This window comes from Fringilla coelebs (assembly GCF_963513975.1).
Source record: "Fringilla coelebs genome assembly, chromosome: 2".
Classification (NCBI taxonomy): domain Eukaryota; kingdom Metazoa; phylum Chordata; class Aves; order Passeriformes; family Fringillidae; genus Fringilla; species Fringilla coelebs.
Genome location: NC_140029.1, coordinates 68,498,688 through 68,514,870, shown reverse-complemented (window position 1 = coordinate 68,514,870; position 16,183 = coordinate 68,498,688). Strand labels below are relative to the sequence as shown.

The 16,183-nt window shown below is 42.4% G+C and overlaps 1 protein-coding gene across 4 annotated transcripts in view; it reads right to left on the bottom strand.

Moving 5' to 3' along the window:
* The window catches only part of STARD13 (StAR related lipid transfer domain containing 13), a 282,866-nt gene that overhangs the window by 133,330 nt on the left and 133,353 nt on the right, over nucleotides 1-16,183 (bottom strand). The window contains exon 1 of one of the 4 annotated variants that reach the window (XM_084201231.1): nucleotides 7,254-7,379. The exons of the other annotated variants lie outside the window; for them this stretch is intronic. Coding sequence (XP_084057357.1) covers nucleotides 7,254-7,377 — 124 coding nt within the window. The 5' untranslated portion in view covers nucleotides 7,378-7,379. Of the gene's footprint in view, nucleotides 1-7,253; nucleotides 7,380-16,183 lie in introns of those variants that run through there. 4 annotated transcript variants of the gene reach the window in all.

The window sequence follows — 16,183 nt, the reverse complement described above, 5'->3', positions numbered from 1 at the left end:
TTAATGTCAGACAAATAAATTAAGTATTTTTATCAGTCTATAGAAGCTTCTATATATCTTAGAAAAATATGAGCATCAAAAACTGCACCTATCTAAACATACATGAACTTAAACAGTATTGTGTTATATACTATGAATTGTTTCCAATATTTGGTCTGCAAACATCAGGACAAGTACAATGTTTACAGGAATACTCCATGAAGTCACAGTGTAGAGAACTGACAAGGCAGTAGCCTTCTTCTTGTCACATACAAGCATCTGCAGATGGAATGAGCTGAGGCCACGTATATGTGCAGAGAAAAAAGGAGAAATATTTGTTTACTGAGAACTGAAGGAACCTTGTGAATGCTCAAGGAACCACAGAAAGCCAGTAGGAAAAAAAAAAAAAAAACAACCCAGCAAAAACAAATCAAAACCCAAACCAAACAAACCCAAACCAAACAAAAAACTCAACTACAAGAAGGACTGACATAATAACTCTCTAGGAAAAAGAAGTGTATTTTCTAAAGATTAATGCGTCACTGAAATCTGTGAACAGATAAGCTCCAGGAAAAGGGAGACCTGTCAAGAACATTTATTAAAGCTATCAAATAGAAACTGACTGATTCAAATGGTATCCAGTTCTATTGCCAGCACTGATTCCCCATTTTATCAGCTGAGATTTGTATCTCTTACTGTCAGGAAATTAAGTAATCAAAATTGAATTTCTTTTAGGAAAATAATCACTGATACAACTTTTTCTGAAGGAAGCAGTACCCATTCAAATACAAAATCTGTGTATTAAATGTAAAACCAGAAGATGAATGCTGTTGTCACTCTAGGAACTCTCCATGATCACTCCAAATCTTACATGGCAAATTGCAGCAGAGCCACAAGAGAATGAGAAAAATACATCTTTCTCTAGACTTTGAGACAGTGGGGAGTCCTCCATCCCTCCCCCTTCACAGTCTCATGCTGATACAGAAATACTTGGCAGGTCAAGCATATTGGTATTTTTGTAATTGTACTTCTGGAATTAACTTCTTGTTGCTGAGGGTCATGAGAGCCTGGCCGCACCAGAACTAACAATGGTGGTATTTTGCCACCACTGTCCCCTTTTCAGATTCAAACCACTGGCCTTCAAGGAGTGCCTAGGGAAGGATATGGAACTTACAGGGTACTGACATAACCCATAAAACATAGGTGCAAAGAAAAGCCTCTTCATACTTTAATTAAAATAATCAAAACCCCTCCTCACATTATTAGAGAATATATGGCACAATTAATTTAATTTATGAGATCAATGACTAATTTTTTGACTACTACACTTTCTTTAGGACCGAGAACAGAAAATTTCCTGGCATGCCTGACCAAATGAATCACTCATAAGTCACTTTCTTTCTTCCCTAAAGCACTCCATCATGAATAAAGAATGTCTTTCATAACTTTTCCCCTTGACAAAGGACACTCTTTTCCCATTGATGGGGCTGGGTTAGGGAGGAATTTACACACATACATCTTATCAACATACATGAGAATCAGTATCTTGTACTCTCCAGTGCACTGGTGGGGACACAGACTGCAACATCTCCACTTTGCTTTCTAAAAATGTTATGTGTGCGATTTTAAAATAGAACATAAAAGTATGCCCCACCAAATACCACATTTTTCACACATGCATCTCCCACACTCCTCAATCAAAACTGATCTTCCAAAATTATTTTATTCAAAAAAAATCCACTTGTTTCATGAGCGGCTTTAAGGTAGATTAATCCACTACATTTGCACAAAGGTCTTAATTCAGAATAAATTTCACAAATGTAATAATACCAAGTTGCGGCAGACTCAATGCTGGCCCCATACTGGGACACCTGCCTTTGTCAGGGGTTCTCAGAGGACCTGGAAGCCTGGTAAATGTATTTCCTTTGGTGCTTCCAGTGACTTCACCCCGAAATAAACTTCAGCTTTGCAGAATAAAAACTTCATTAACAAATTCTTGAAAAAAATTCATTTTAAATGAAAACTAAAAACTAGGAGAAAGCTATAGATTTGATGGTTCTTTAATTAAACTGCAGGAGCATAGCTGCTCTTGTCTCCATACTGGCATGACAGAAAACTGTGCTAAAATTCACACAGTTCTGGTTGTGACCACTAGTTTAAGGTTTTTTAAAACCCACTTTTCATTTCTGTATTCCCCAAGATCAAAAGATCAGCAGGTGCCAAGGAGCACCATGCTGGCTGAGGTGAAATTACAAACTTAGGCTTATTCACTTGCACCCAATAAAACCACAGTAACCCACAAACCAACCACAAATTACTTTTGAGAGGAGCAGGTCCATTGCTTTGTCATCTTTGCCACATGCTGAATGTGACAGTTACTTTCTGCTGGACAAATCATTCTCCATTTTCTACCTATATCAGATAATGTTCAGTTTCATCTCTGATATAAATGTATTTCAGTCATATTGAAGAGACACTTGTAGCTGCTAATCAATTTATAAGGTCCTCCTGAACAGTTAAGGACACAAGAGTAGGACTTGTAAAGCTTTCCATTTAAAGGTGTTAATTTTGGCTTCTTTAGACTTCTTAGGGATTTTCTTTTACTCACAAGCCTGCCTCGTTCCTGTTTCAGTTTTGGAGCTTCAGGTAATCAATTTCTAAGAAAAAAATTAGTCCATGATATGTTGTCCCACCATACATTTTCATTCTACTTGATTTGAGATATCAAGTGTTTCATCCTTTGGAAAAAAACCCTGCAACCTCACAGGGGAAGTTCAAGAGTCAGTTTAGCACCGGTGCCTGAAATATCTGTCCAAAATCGGACAAGTTAAAACAGTTTGAAATGTCAGTCTGAGCAAACCACTGGAGGTGTGGTGGAAAACTTGATCCCAAATTCCTTTTACCCAAAGCACAGCCAAGCCAAAAAAAAAAAGAGTGGGAGCATCTGAAACTGGTCCCCCAAACCAGCCCAAGCAGTTGCTTCTGGAGAGCTCTGTAGCTGAGTATGAGTTGGAACAGTGCTCAAGGATGCCCTGTCTGAGAGGGAAATTGCAGCAGGCAATAGAGAGGATGTCAATGGATAGGTGAGAGAAATTTTGTACCACAAGAGCTAGAGGAGATCAAGTAGGGGTTTAATCTCTTAGAGAACACAGAACATACAAAGGATTGTGAGACATGAAGCTCAAGTGAGAAGAGATTTGTCAGAAAGACTGAGGGTGTATCTATGCCACAGACACAGTGGAGGTAGCCTTACAGAGAAGAAATCCTGACAGCAGTCTGTGTAGATTGCTAAATAACAGCTAAAAGCTGAATTTCAGGAACTAGAAGCAAAGCTTTCTTTTATCAGAAGAATGCTAGGGTCACAAAATTAATTTTGCAGACTTTAGTAAGTCTCAGAATTGAAGTCATCTGCTAAATTCTAACTCAGCCCTCTTTCTACTAGGTAGTAAGACAAAGTCTCATCTTCATCTGCACATGCAGCTTCCAAGGATCCCATCTGATGATGGGGTATGGTCACGTATCAGCCCTGCTGAAGCTCATGCAGCTGGGAGACAGAAAAACCCCAGGTTTCTGAGACTATGACAAGTAAGTCTTGCCCGTGTGGCAGAGCACCTTCCATTCTTCTCTATTTTACACCAAGTCACTTGAAACAAAATCTGACCAGACCACCAGAAACTGCAAATTATTCATTCCTCAGGTGCAGTACAGTTAGACCCCAAATGCTGATTTGTTCAAAATGTTGTGCAACAGCAGCTACCAAGAGCCATAATTTGAATACTAAAGTAGATAATTCAAGTTCTAACTCTCAAGAGTTGATATTCCTGGGGTTCAGTCTCACTTTGCCTCTTGCTTCTATCTGTAAAATGGGAACAAGTAACCTTCCTTGAAGCTTCTAGGAACAACTGAAACATTAATGGCATGACATATGCCAGCACCAGACTCATGAACACCTGAGGGAATTTATAATTCTGTGCTTAGTCCAGTATTTCAGAAAGCTGCAGTACAGAAGGCTCTAAGTTAAGTGATTCAGCATCAGGGATCGTCACTTTCTGCAGTAAATGAGGCTGAAAAATTCTGAGCAACAAAAGGGGTGAGGTGATCATGTCAGTCAATCATGCCAGTCATGACAATCCTACCCTACAAAGGGGCTGTGCAATACAGCAACAGGGGTCCTTAACTCTGGTTTTTCCTGACTCCAAAGTACTGAATTTAAAAACTAAATTATAATTTAATTTTATTTTAGTGTACAGTAACTGAAAGAATGTCAGATAGAAGGTGGCACTTTCCCCTTACGTTCAAGGAATGTAAGAACTGCAACTTGTGTTTTACTGTAACAGGTGATCATGACTTGAACAGGGATCTCAGAAGTACTTTAGGTGATCACTGCAGGAGGATCTGCTAAATACCTAAGTCAAATTCCTTAAACAATGGTTTTCAATAATGGCAAAGTGGTTCAGGATTACATTAAACCAAAAGTATTTTACACAACCTTTCAGGTGAATAGGTCCCCTCAGGGAGTTAAAATTCTGGTACATTTCCCATTCAGTTTGTCAATTCCAAATTAAACTAGAAGCATAGTGGAGACAGTGTAAAATACCTCTGCAAAACTTACAAAAAGCACAAAAAAGCCCCGAGGGTGCAATTTTTGGCACTGTAGAGGGTACACCCATTGTTTGAAAAACAAATCCCAGTCAGTGAATCAGAAAAAATGACTAAGAGCTGCTGGGCACCACAGATCTGTCCTGAATAAGAGACAGTACGGAGCAGCCCTGTCCAAGAGCACGCCAGGAGCCAGGCTGCTGCTCATCACCTCTGCTGTAAAGGATGAGGGAGGGAGGGAAGGAAGGAAGGAGCACACTGAAGCAGTCTTTTTATGCACAACCTACTTTTCCACAGCAACCCAGCCATGCTCTCTGCCTCTTTGGGAGCAGCTAAGTCAAAATTCAGCTCTCTCCTTGCTCTAGCCAGGATTCAGCTCCTTTCTCCAGCTCACACCCCTGCTGCCCAACAGTGTGCTGCTGCCCTTTGCTCCAGCCTGGATGCCAGGGCAGAAGCTCTTCCCAAGGAGCACTGTGGAAAGCCCTGAGTAACTTGCTCTGCTCCCAGTGTTGATCCTGCTCTGAGCTGGAGACTATACTGGAGAATTCCCAACACCTCATCCAACCCTAACAGTTACATCATTTTTATGAGTTACAGAAATGTGCTTGCTTTCTCTACAGGTGTATCTCGGGCAACTGGTGTCCTGATTCTTAACAAATAGATAAAAGACTAAAGCAAACCAAAAGAGTAACTAAGAGAACACCTACTAGGCACTAGTAAGTGCCTGCAAAGGTGTCATCATAGCGAGCATTTAATCACAAGCTTTTATTTGGCTTGACAGTTGGAATATGACAGCACACTAATGATTAAAAACTGCATTTTGTTTTGAGCATTGCTCTTGAACATTAGTTACCAGTCACACTGCTGCTCTGACTGCCAGTCAGAGCTGAACTACAATGCCAGCTTTGAGGAAAAAGGCAGAACTTGTACAACTATCGACCCGGTTGGGATCAGATCTATTGCAATGGGGAAGAAGCAGGGCTGGCAACCAGAAAACAGTTGATACATTTAGATCAGCTTAAATTTCCTGCCTTCTCATTAACAAAAGCTGGAAGAAGAGGCCAAGGAATATACACTGCAGCTACGCAGGTCAGCACAACAAACAAATATAAAAACAAGGACAAAAATGCCAGAGACAGAAAAGCAATAGAACAAGAGGACATATCTGGCATCAACTGACATTTGTACACATTTCATTATGTCGTCAGATAAGTAATTTAATTAAATGGCAAGTGTACTACTGTCTTACCAGAGTATTATGAATAGCACTTAAATTATAGCAGTGCATAAACCCAGGACATTAGTATTCTATCCACCTTAAATAAAAAGTTTTGACTCCATCAATTTTAATTCCCAGTTGCTTTAAGAAGTTGGCTACAGTATCATGGCAGCCTGCCCAGGTTCTTTGCTCAATCAAGCAATAGTTGTCTTTGACCAAAAAAGAAAAAAATAGCCAACAGTATCCTTGCTGAATGTCTGCTGGCTTCTGCTATCAATATAGGAATAAGGGAATTAAAAGAAAATTAAAACATTAAAAGTTTAGTATTTTGGTTAACCATAATATTACAAAATTAGTCGTTTTAGTAATTAATTATTGAAGCTATCCAGTTTAGATTAATTTTAAAAAAAAAATACCATGCAATTTTTATCTATTACTTTAATTGTATGTACATAACAACTAATGTGCTGTAGACATAGTCAGAAAACCTGCATCATTTACCTCTGTATTATACAATACAGCATGTCACAGTGCCCTAGGCAAGGTCACCAAACTCCTAACAATGCTGTAGGATGTGACAGAGGAATCCATCTTTACAAATTAGACTTCATTATACATGATCCTGCTCATAAATCTCGATGTATCATTTTCTAGTATAATAACTCTACTTTGCACTTCCATGTACATGTACTAGATATTCTAATCTAGATCTTCTAATTCACAGAGTATTTTACAAATACACACTGGGTGTATGCTTATGTGCATAAGCAACTGTGCTGCTGCAATAGCAGTGCTCTACATGAGACCCGACCTCCTGGAGCACCTGCCCTGCTCTGTGTCCTTCTGGTCCCCACCTGGGGATGGAAAAGCTGCAGGAGGCCGGTTTTCCAGACCAGGTAGGTGACCTGAAGCTACAGAAGCATGTGAAATGAAACAGACCATTTTTCCTTGGGAGTTGAAGTACTTCTCACATGCAAACCCTATGAGGAACCAACCTGGTTGGTTAGACTTAGAAAAGTGATCAGAGGAGCAGATGAGCCTGCTTCCCGGAGGCAAACCCAACCCTTTTCATTTCGGAGACGCTCAGAAGGTGCCTCAGACCCGGAGCGACGGGGAGGCTTAGCCCCGAGCCCGGCTGCGCGTGTGAGCAGCCCGGCGCTGCCCGCCGGCACCGGGGCAGGTGCTGCCTGCAGGGGCTGGGGCTGCGCCCTGCCTGCCCCGGCTCCTGCCCGCAGCCCGCCCGCCCGCACGCTGCCCACCGCCTTCCTGCCGGGAGCTCCCCGTCCCGCCGGGCCGAAGCCGCGGGGTCTCGCCGCTCCGGCAGCGGAGATGGTGCCCCCCGTACGTGTCCCTGGAGCGGGACCCCTCCGCGCCGCTGGGGCCGGGACGTCCCCCGGGGCGTCTCCTCGGGCGGCCGCGGGCAGGTAGCGGCGGCCGCGGCGCGGCGGGGACTGACCTGCGAGCCGCCGCTCCCGGACATTCCTCCACAGCAAGTCCCAGGCTTTGGCGGTGGAGTCCCGCAGCTGCTCGCTCAGCGACCTCCGGAGCTGCGCCTTGGCCGGGCGGCGCTGGCTGCTCATCCTCGGCGGCTCCGCATGCCGCCCCGGGCAGCCCCGCTCAGCGCCCGCGGCCGCTCTCCTCGCCGGGGACGGGCGGCGGCGCCCACATGGGGCCGCGGGGCAGCCCCGCCGCGCCGCAGCCGCGTCACCGCCGCCCCGGGCGGGCGGCCCTTCCTTCACCTGAGCGCCGCCCGCCCCGGCCCCCGGGGCAGCGCTCCCGCCGCCAGCCTCTCTCCCTCCCTCCCTCCCTCAGCGCCCCGTCCCGCGCCCGCCGCTCTCCGCCCTCCTTTCCTCCCCCGCGCTGCGGCCCCCGCGGGGCGGGGAAGGTGCCCCGGGCTCCGGCCCTGCTCCTGCCCTGACCGGGACCCCGCGCCCTCGGGCTCGGGCACCACCGACGGCCCGGGACCCCGCACGTCCCGCGGCCCCGCGCCTAAATTCCGTGACCCCGCTCATGCCCGGGGGCCTCATTTGGGAACTGTCCGGCCCAAGTCCCCGCGGCTGCCCTGCTGTCAGCTCCCGCTGCCGCCTCTGCGATCCCTGGACAGCGACCGGGAGCTGCCCGCCGCCACCCCAGCCTTGCCGCCCCAGCGCTGCGAGCAGGCGGCGTCCGCTGCTCCGGGGAGAGGTCACCCGCCACGAGGTGACAGAAAACCTGGCTGGCAGCGGGCTGCCTTTTTCACGGGAGGCTGTAATAGGTGCTTTGATCATGCTTCAACTTTTGCGGAAAGAAAATTAGGATTTTTTTTTTTTCTCAGAGGCCTAGGTTCATCAACTCTCCACCCAAGATCAAGCCGTAGTCCTCGCAACACAACCTCTCCCGTTTCTTTCCCATATTCTCTGCATTCCACCCACTTACTCTCCACCTCCTTCCCCCTGGATGACTTCTCTTACAAGCTCTTGTGCTTTTGAAAAGGTTTCAAAATTAAACCCCGGCAGACACTTTTTGCACATTTTACAGACTAAAATGAATCCTGATTTCTTCATCTGCAGGCTAGCCAGAAAGTAATAGCAGGGCCCTTATCCCATTTAGGAAAGCCATTTTGTGTCTCTGCTTCTTCTGTGCTCTGGGAAATACTGATTTAACAGTGTCCCCTTCCCTATCCTGGATGTTCCTCCAGCAGAGAGTCAGATTGCCAAGAAGGACAATGGCCGTTTCATTCCATTTAGTCCCAATCAATTACTTGCTCCTTGCTCTTTTGGCAGAGTATTTGTGATGTGCAAAGCAGAGGCTGATGTTCCTGCAAGTGCCCTGCTCTGAAAGAGCTGCATGCCCAGGTAAAGCAGTCATGTTAAACATTATCGATATCCCTATCTTGTTTAGATTTAAACTGTAACTGCAATGTCAGAAGCTAAAAGCAAACAGACAGATGTATTCCATGTTACTACTGTTAATGATGTCTTCTGCTTTGTGGTGTGAATTTGTTTTCCTTTGTCCCTGTTCTTAAAAGGTCCATCTAAAAAGGTTCATCTTAAACTACTCTACTTTAGCTGATATAGTGGAGACGATGTGCTTGTCCGGAACTTGTACAGATGTTGTATGTCACTCCTCTGCCTGCAGTTCCAGTGTCCTCCAAATGACTGGATAAACACTTTGGAGAAAAGGGATGCCTTCCAGGGATGGATGCATCCAAGATCTGGAAGGGAGACAGCATAATTATGTAAATACTCCCACATCCCATGACCCAGAGCAAACACCTGCTGATGTTAATGGGAGAAGAGAGGATTATGGTTCCTACAATCAGCTCCTCTGCCCAGTAAATCTGCCTCTGACCTCAGCCTCTCTTTATTTAATCCCTCACCAACACAGCCATTATCAGTACATAAGACCTACTATGCCTGTTTACTGCCACAGGCTTTTATCAGTTAGGAACCGGTCAGGGATGAGAAATTAATTCCTGATATTGTACTCAGCTGCCCTATGAAGATGAGCCATGACACACAGTCTAAAGGAGAAATAACAAACTCAGTTTTGAAGGTTTAGTATCATACTGCTGTGTCACCACCCACAAACACCAGCACACGTCAGCCAGTACTGCAACCTTCAGCAGCGCTCTTCTGGCAGCCACACTTGGATGCACCAACTTAGAGTGCCCTGCCTGTCTGGAAGATAGATATCCCTTTCTTCAGCGGCTGTCTGCGATGGCCAGAATGTAGCAATAGAACAAAAGATATTATCTTCCCTTCTGCAGCATTTTTGGAGATCTTGCTTTATCAAAAATATCCCTAGACTTCCAGGTTTACTGAAAGCAGCTAATTAGTGACTAGATAGTGGCAATTGCTAATCCCATGTTATCTCACCACGAGTTACTAAGATAAACTGCAGTGATATGGCTGTATTTCATAATAAGCAACAGAACTGAACTGGCAAGCCTAGACCAAACTCTGTGGCAGGCACTGACAAAAATCTTGCTAATTTTAGGTACTTTATTGTGGAAAACTAAATCCAGAGGCAAGATCAGATATCGTAGTTTTCTCCCCAAACAAAACAGTGCTATTGAGTAATGAGAACACATCTCATGCAGCAACTACAATTCCTATTTTATGCTTTTAATCATAGCCAGCTGTTCAGAAGTCTAATTACCATCATGAGTATTTTTGATGTATTACACCTCATAGTAGCAGTTACAATAAGAGCTATTCTGCAGAATTTGCTTGAAGGAGTGTGTATGTTTGGAATCATTCATAGGTTAAACATGCTTCATTTCCTTTTAGAATGTTAGAAAACCTGACAAGATTTAAAATTCTGGTCTCTCACATATTTTGCATATGTTGGTTAAGTGTATAAGTAGCCAGCTGATCAGTACTCATGTTTCCTGCTTGAAACATTCTGACATCCAGCAGAAGATGGCTAACACTTCTGGGGGAAAGAAAAGGAAAGCACATTTTCCACAGAATATGCAGTTTTCCTGCTTGATACTAGTCTTGCCAAAATGGTTCTTTTCAGAGTAATTGCAATTAAATGATGAATGGAATATATGAGTATATGATGAAGAGGAAGGAGGAAGTTCCCAGCTGCCTTAAAAGAACTATTATATTTGTCATTGCTCATTGATAACAGAATATTGGCAGGAATAAAATACTGTCTTTAAATCTTGAAGGGATTAAAAATATTGGAGAAAAGTCTAAACTAGTTGTACCCATGCTCTGATGCCATTGTGGCACATAATACACTAATTATGTATTTAGTAATTTATAGCTCCTTCCAATCACCATTGTAATTAAACGTCAAGTTAATTGACATTGTGTAGTATTCTGGCCTCTAATTAGCAGTGTGTTTTTAATTCGTTACAGATTCCATTATGCAGCCTGATGTAGTCCTAGTAAAGTAACTGTATACTAACTCCAATGCACCTGGTAAGAAAAGAATCAGACCTAAGGAAAAAGAAACATGACTACATATTGATTTGCTATTTGTAAACTACTGAAAGACTATAATAAAAGTACAGCTTCTTTCGTTTCCATCCTCTTGTCTTTAATTATCATGAATCAGGATTTTTTGTTAGTTTAATTGCCTCACAATATTTTCCTGCTTGTAGAAGAGCAAAACAAGATATGTCATGTGGAGGAAAATGTAGGAAGAGTGCATCCTTGGTTACTATGTGCTGTTTAGAGGACACAGGCTCCTTACCCTGGTATTCCTTAGAAAGTAATACTTAAGCAATAGAGGAAATAACAGGATCTACAAGATCAATGATGCAGTCTGATTCTAATAAGTGCAATGCCAAATTTTATAATTAATTTCATTCTTCAGGAACTGACTGTAATGAAGATTCTTGAAATTTACTATACCCAAAATGGTGTTGCTGTGCTTTTGTAGCTTCAAATAGTAGCTCAGACAGCCTAGATGTAAACACATCAAGTAACATTTATAACTTTGGCAGTGGTCTTTATCTCTTTGGGGGTCCTAGAGCTCTGGAATTTGTTTTCTATCACAGCTTAAATGGTCTGAGTGGGATGTTGTAAGTCTGGGTTACCACTGGAAGGGAAGAAAAGATTTGAGGTTTTCCATTGCTTGTTTTCCTAACAGCAGACTCCAGTGAGTTTCATACTAATTCTGTGGTTGAAGTTATGTGAAAAGCACCAAGGGCATATGAGTAGGTGTCCTCTTTGACATCTAAGTAAACAAACAAATATTTTGAATAGAGAAAAATACTGTGAATGAGGACAAAATGTTCTAGCTTGTGCCCTGGCACTCTCTCCTTGTGGTTTTTTTTTTTTGGTTTTTTTTTTTTTTAATTTACACATACAATTTATCATCATTTAAAAGTAGCTTTAACGAGAATAAGTTATAAATTAGTTTCACTCTTTTCTCGTTTATCAAGAGATTGGCACCTATATGTTCATCGTACTTCATTTTAGCTTTCTGAACCTCTGGGAAAGGATTGCTCTGCACTTTGCCAACAGCAGAGCACTGCAGGCTTTCATTAGTGGGGGCCAAATTCTTTCACTTTTGTTCACATTGATTAATGCTGAAATAAATGGAACTTCTTGCAGTATTCACTGTGAAAAGACTCTAAGTATGCTCAGATACAGACTACAGTAACAAAGTGTCTGCTGTTTGACTGTGCTCCCTCTCCCTTGCTAGAACAGGCATGGAGGGTATGGGGGGAAATTAGGCTTTAATTCTATTCATACAAAGGATGATACTTTATTGTTCTTATTACTAATAACAATTGGTTTTCTCAAAGTGCTTGGAAGCAAAAACTACATGGAACTGAAGTACAATCTTTGCCCTCAGGAGATTGCAAACTAAATATAAAACAGGACACTGATGGAGAGAAGACCTGATTGGGGTAGGAAGGGTGGAGTATGAGAGAGCAATAGAACAGAGCAGTAACTGCTGGCGTACTTCTGGGGCACCAGAATTAGTGCCTGGAAGCACTGGTGCAAAGTGAGTCAGCAAGAGAGTCCCCAAGGAGGATCTTTATACATTCAGAGGACCAACTTTCAAGAGCGAGGGGCATTTTTAACAAAAGCATGCAAATGTGTGTTTGAAAACATAATGAGTAGACAGCAAAAGCTGGGATCCTGTACACAAACAGGCTGTGGGAAGAAAGTTTTTAATATTGAACAGATAGGTGAGGCCAGGGAAGGGCCTCCAGACTTCAGTCAAGCAACCTCTACTTGATGCACCATAAAGGCGGGACGAGCTGCAATGACCAGTGATAGCAGAGAACTGCCAGGGTATTTGCATTTGGGACACAATGCAGTAGACCAGATTGTGTCTATCAAGGCAGAATAAATAGGAACAAAAGTGAAATGGTAAATGTGGGATGAAATTTGCTTTCTACAGCGATCAAAAATTTTCACCTTGACACCTCCTTCTGACAAAACCCATTGTTTACTAAAAAATAAAAAAAATTAAAGAAATCATACATTTTTCTGGAAAATAACTGTTATTTCCTTGGTTTTAATACATCAGGATTTTCACATTCTGGCCAGCTTTAATGTGCACTTTTCTCTCCATCTTGCCTTCTGCTTATATCTAGCTCTTGTAGGCTAGTTTTTTAATAACCCCTCTACCTGTCCAGTCTCTTGTACTGACACAGCCTAAATTGTCACAGGACATTATAAACTCCAGGCAAAGGTCCTGTGTGACAGGCAGGAGGTTGCTCTGTTACATGAGAATGGTGAAGAAGGGAACAGGGAGGCAGCTGTGTTACAAATGATGTTGGATGGATTGCCCCCTGAGTAAACGGGGCACGTCTATGGAACAGTAGAAACCAAGCTGATGTTCAGCTGAAATTGTGAAGAATTGCAGCCCCAAGAGCCCTTGCACATTTCTCAGATAATAGACAAGAAGAACGGACAAAACAAACCAAGTGCCAATAAACTTTCACTTCCTTTCGTAAGATGCTCTGTGGACATCTTTAAAATATATTACATTGAAGATATGAAGTCTTGTGCTGAGCAAAGCCAGTCTCTGTAGAAATAGCCAATGCTTCAATGATTAAGCAACTGGGAAAGTGGACTACATTTTATATGTGTAGATGTATTGGTTTTTTACTGGAGCTGAGCTCGAAATTTTGAAGTGATTAATGCCCTTGAGTAAGTGAGCAGCTATGTTGAAACACAAAATGTCTCAGCACAGAATATTGCCCCTGTTCTTCTCATTTCAGCTTCTGGTGTCTGATTTTTCCCCTCCTCTTCAGTCACTTGACAAAAATATATTGGTTTAAACTACATCTTTCTTTGCTCTCAAAGTGCTCATTTCCTTAATATTGTATTGGGACCTTGTCTAAGCCACGATTTTTAATTTTTTTTTCTAAAGTTCCAACTGTTATCACCATCACAGTAGAAATAATTGGAACATTTGTGTAAAAAAGCCTTGCCTTGCAGCAGTCAATGGCAATTTAGCACACACCATAGCAGGATATTGGTTCAGAGACCTGGGAGCTTTTTCTGTTTTTCTTTTTTATAACTCTCCTGGATTACACAGGAAAACATGATCAATCTTGACAGCAGGTTCTAACAACAATGCAAGCAAATTGTTCCCCAAACGAATTTACTTGTGAGAGTAAGAACTTTTTTTCAGATACGCAAATACTTCTCTGTACACACACCTTCTGAGTAATCAGGCTACTGACTGATGGCAGCATATTGCCAAGTATCAGTATATTGCAATTTTCATCACTGGCCACATGGCTACTATTTAAGCTTATTTAACAGATTTTAAATATATTCATTTGGTAGAATTAAAAAGCAATGGCACTCATGTTTTTGGCCGGTAAATAAAGAGTGTTGTGCCCAGTTGCAATAGGGGATAGAATTTCAGGTAGGAAGATTATAATGGCCAGAATCAAAATTTGGCTGGGGCCCAAGCCAATCCCTATTAACCTAAACTGTTCTACAGGATCTTGAATCACTAAAGCTGATTTTAAATTTCTTCTTGATTCCACAATAAAGAAGGGCTAATTGTCCACAGTATTGTCTGAGTCTCATTTGAAGTGAAGGCTGGTGACGATTTGATTGTAAGCATCATTTCCCACAGCTCCATTGGGAAGGTTTCCCAGCCGCCTCAGAGCCTGCCTAAGCCCACTCCATCACCCAGCTCTGGCATTACAGAACTCTCTGTTCCAGCAGGCTGAGTGGTACAGCCATTCCTGGGAGTATAAAGGAGCTTAAGCTTAGGAAGAATGCCTGTTTCATGACATTTAACATATCTGGGTATTCCCACTGAGAAGCAGGATATTCATGCTGTGAAGAAGGGGCTGGACTAGGTGGATCTGCGGCTCTTTCTGTCCGAAAATGTCCCTGTTTCTGTGAGAACATTTTGGTAGTGTCAGGCAGCACCTGTATTCCATTAACTCCAAAAGCATTTCAGTGTTTACAGTAACCAGGAAATGTCCATGTCTGTGTTTTATTAACAAGTCAGCAGTAACAACTGCAGTTTCAGTTTTTAGAGCTATGCAGAGAAAGGTTTACTTTGAGTTGTTGAGGGTTTTACTTTTTTTGGTTGAAAAACAGAGGCCTGTAGTACTGCCCTTAAAACCATAACAGAAAGCTTCAGGGAAAAAAGTTAACAAATGATGTCCAATAGCACTTCAGTAATGGCTTCCTATAATCAGGTAGGCAAAAGCATAGCTATGAATTGCAAGTCTAAAAGGTACTTGTGGCAACAAATTTGTAGGTCCTTAGTATTTTTTGCTTGTACTCTTCCTGCCTACTGCATGTAAGGGGGTTTGCATAATGGCATCATTTTATTCAAGATTCATTATGCTGGAAACAAAACTGTGTTATATTTTTATGTGGACTACACTACCCTACATATGCGCAGAGAGGTAAGCCGTAAGGTGTCACAGCTTAGTAGGCAGCAGACTTTATAGGAGCAGTGATGTGGTGCTGGGGAATTACAGTCTATGTAAAAGAAGTCACCTGTGAGAAATTAAAGCACAACTTTTTGTAGTCTTCCAAATAGGCTCCCATTTCTGCATGCAAGAGGCAAAAAAATCTTAGCTATGCACTCATGCACTTTTCACATAACTGAATTTTAAGAGTGACATTAAATTACTATTATATAAACAGTAACATCAAAGACCATGGGAGAAAGCTAGAAAATATATTTTTCTTTTCTCTTTTGGATTGAAAACTGTACATTGTAAAGCAACTTAATTCCCAAGAAAGGCAGTAGCAGGGACTGCTCTGTAGTTGGCCGAGCATACCAAAGGTAGAGAGAGCTTGAGGAGGTGTTTCGCCATCACCTGCTGCTGTGTACATTGATGGGACCAGAATGATGACAGAGATCACAGCCACAGCTCTCAACTGAGTGTGCCACCTCTTGCCTGCCAGAAAGCACCATCTTTTTTATTTATTATTACTTGAAAAGGTGATTCCAGAAAGAACAGAGCAGGCTTCAGCTCCCCCTGAAACACTGTATTCAGCTGGCCTGGTCTCACTCTTATTAACAAACGCTTTTTTGAGACTCCACCAAGACATTTCTCCTTGACTTTATTTAAATGTCATGCAAATGAAGGAGATATGCATTCAGGATTGTTCCAGGTGGCAAGAAAAGGTTGTACTTTGCTTGTATGTATTGCTGGTTCCAGAGTTCATTTTTTCACTATTGCAATGACTTCTAGTGAAATCAGTTCCTAGAGATGACGTTGGAACACCTTTACAGTGCTGCAGGTACAGCTGTTGCTTATCTTGTTTACTTATGCTACTGTCATGCAGATTACTTCCAACACCTTTTTGTCATTTTGGGCTGACACAAATCTGTTCAGCAGTAATTACTTGAGATTGTTCTGCATTTCAGGGAATATTTTTGACTCATTTACATTACAAAACCCCATGCAAATTGCTAGGAGAATAGGTGCTAAAGGGATTA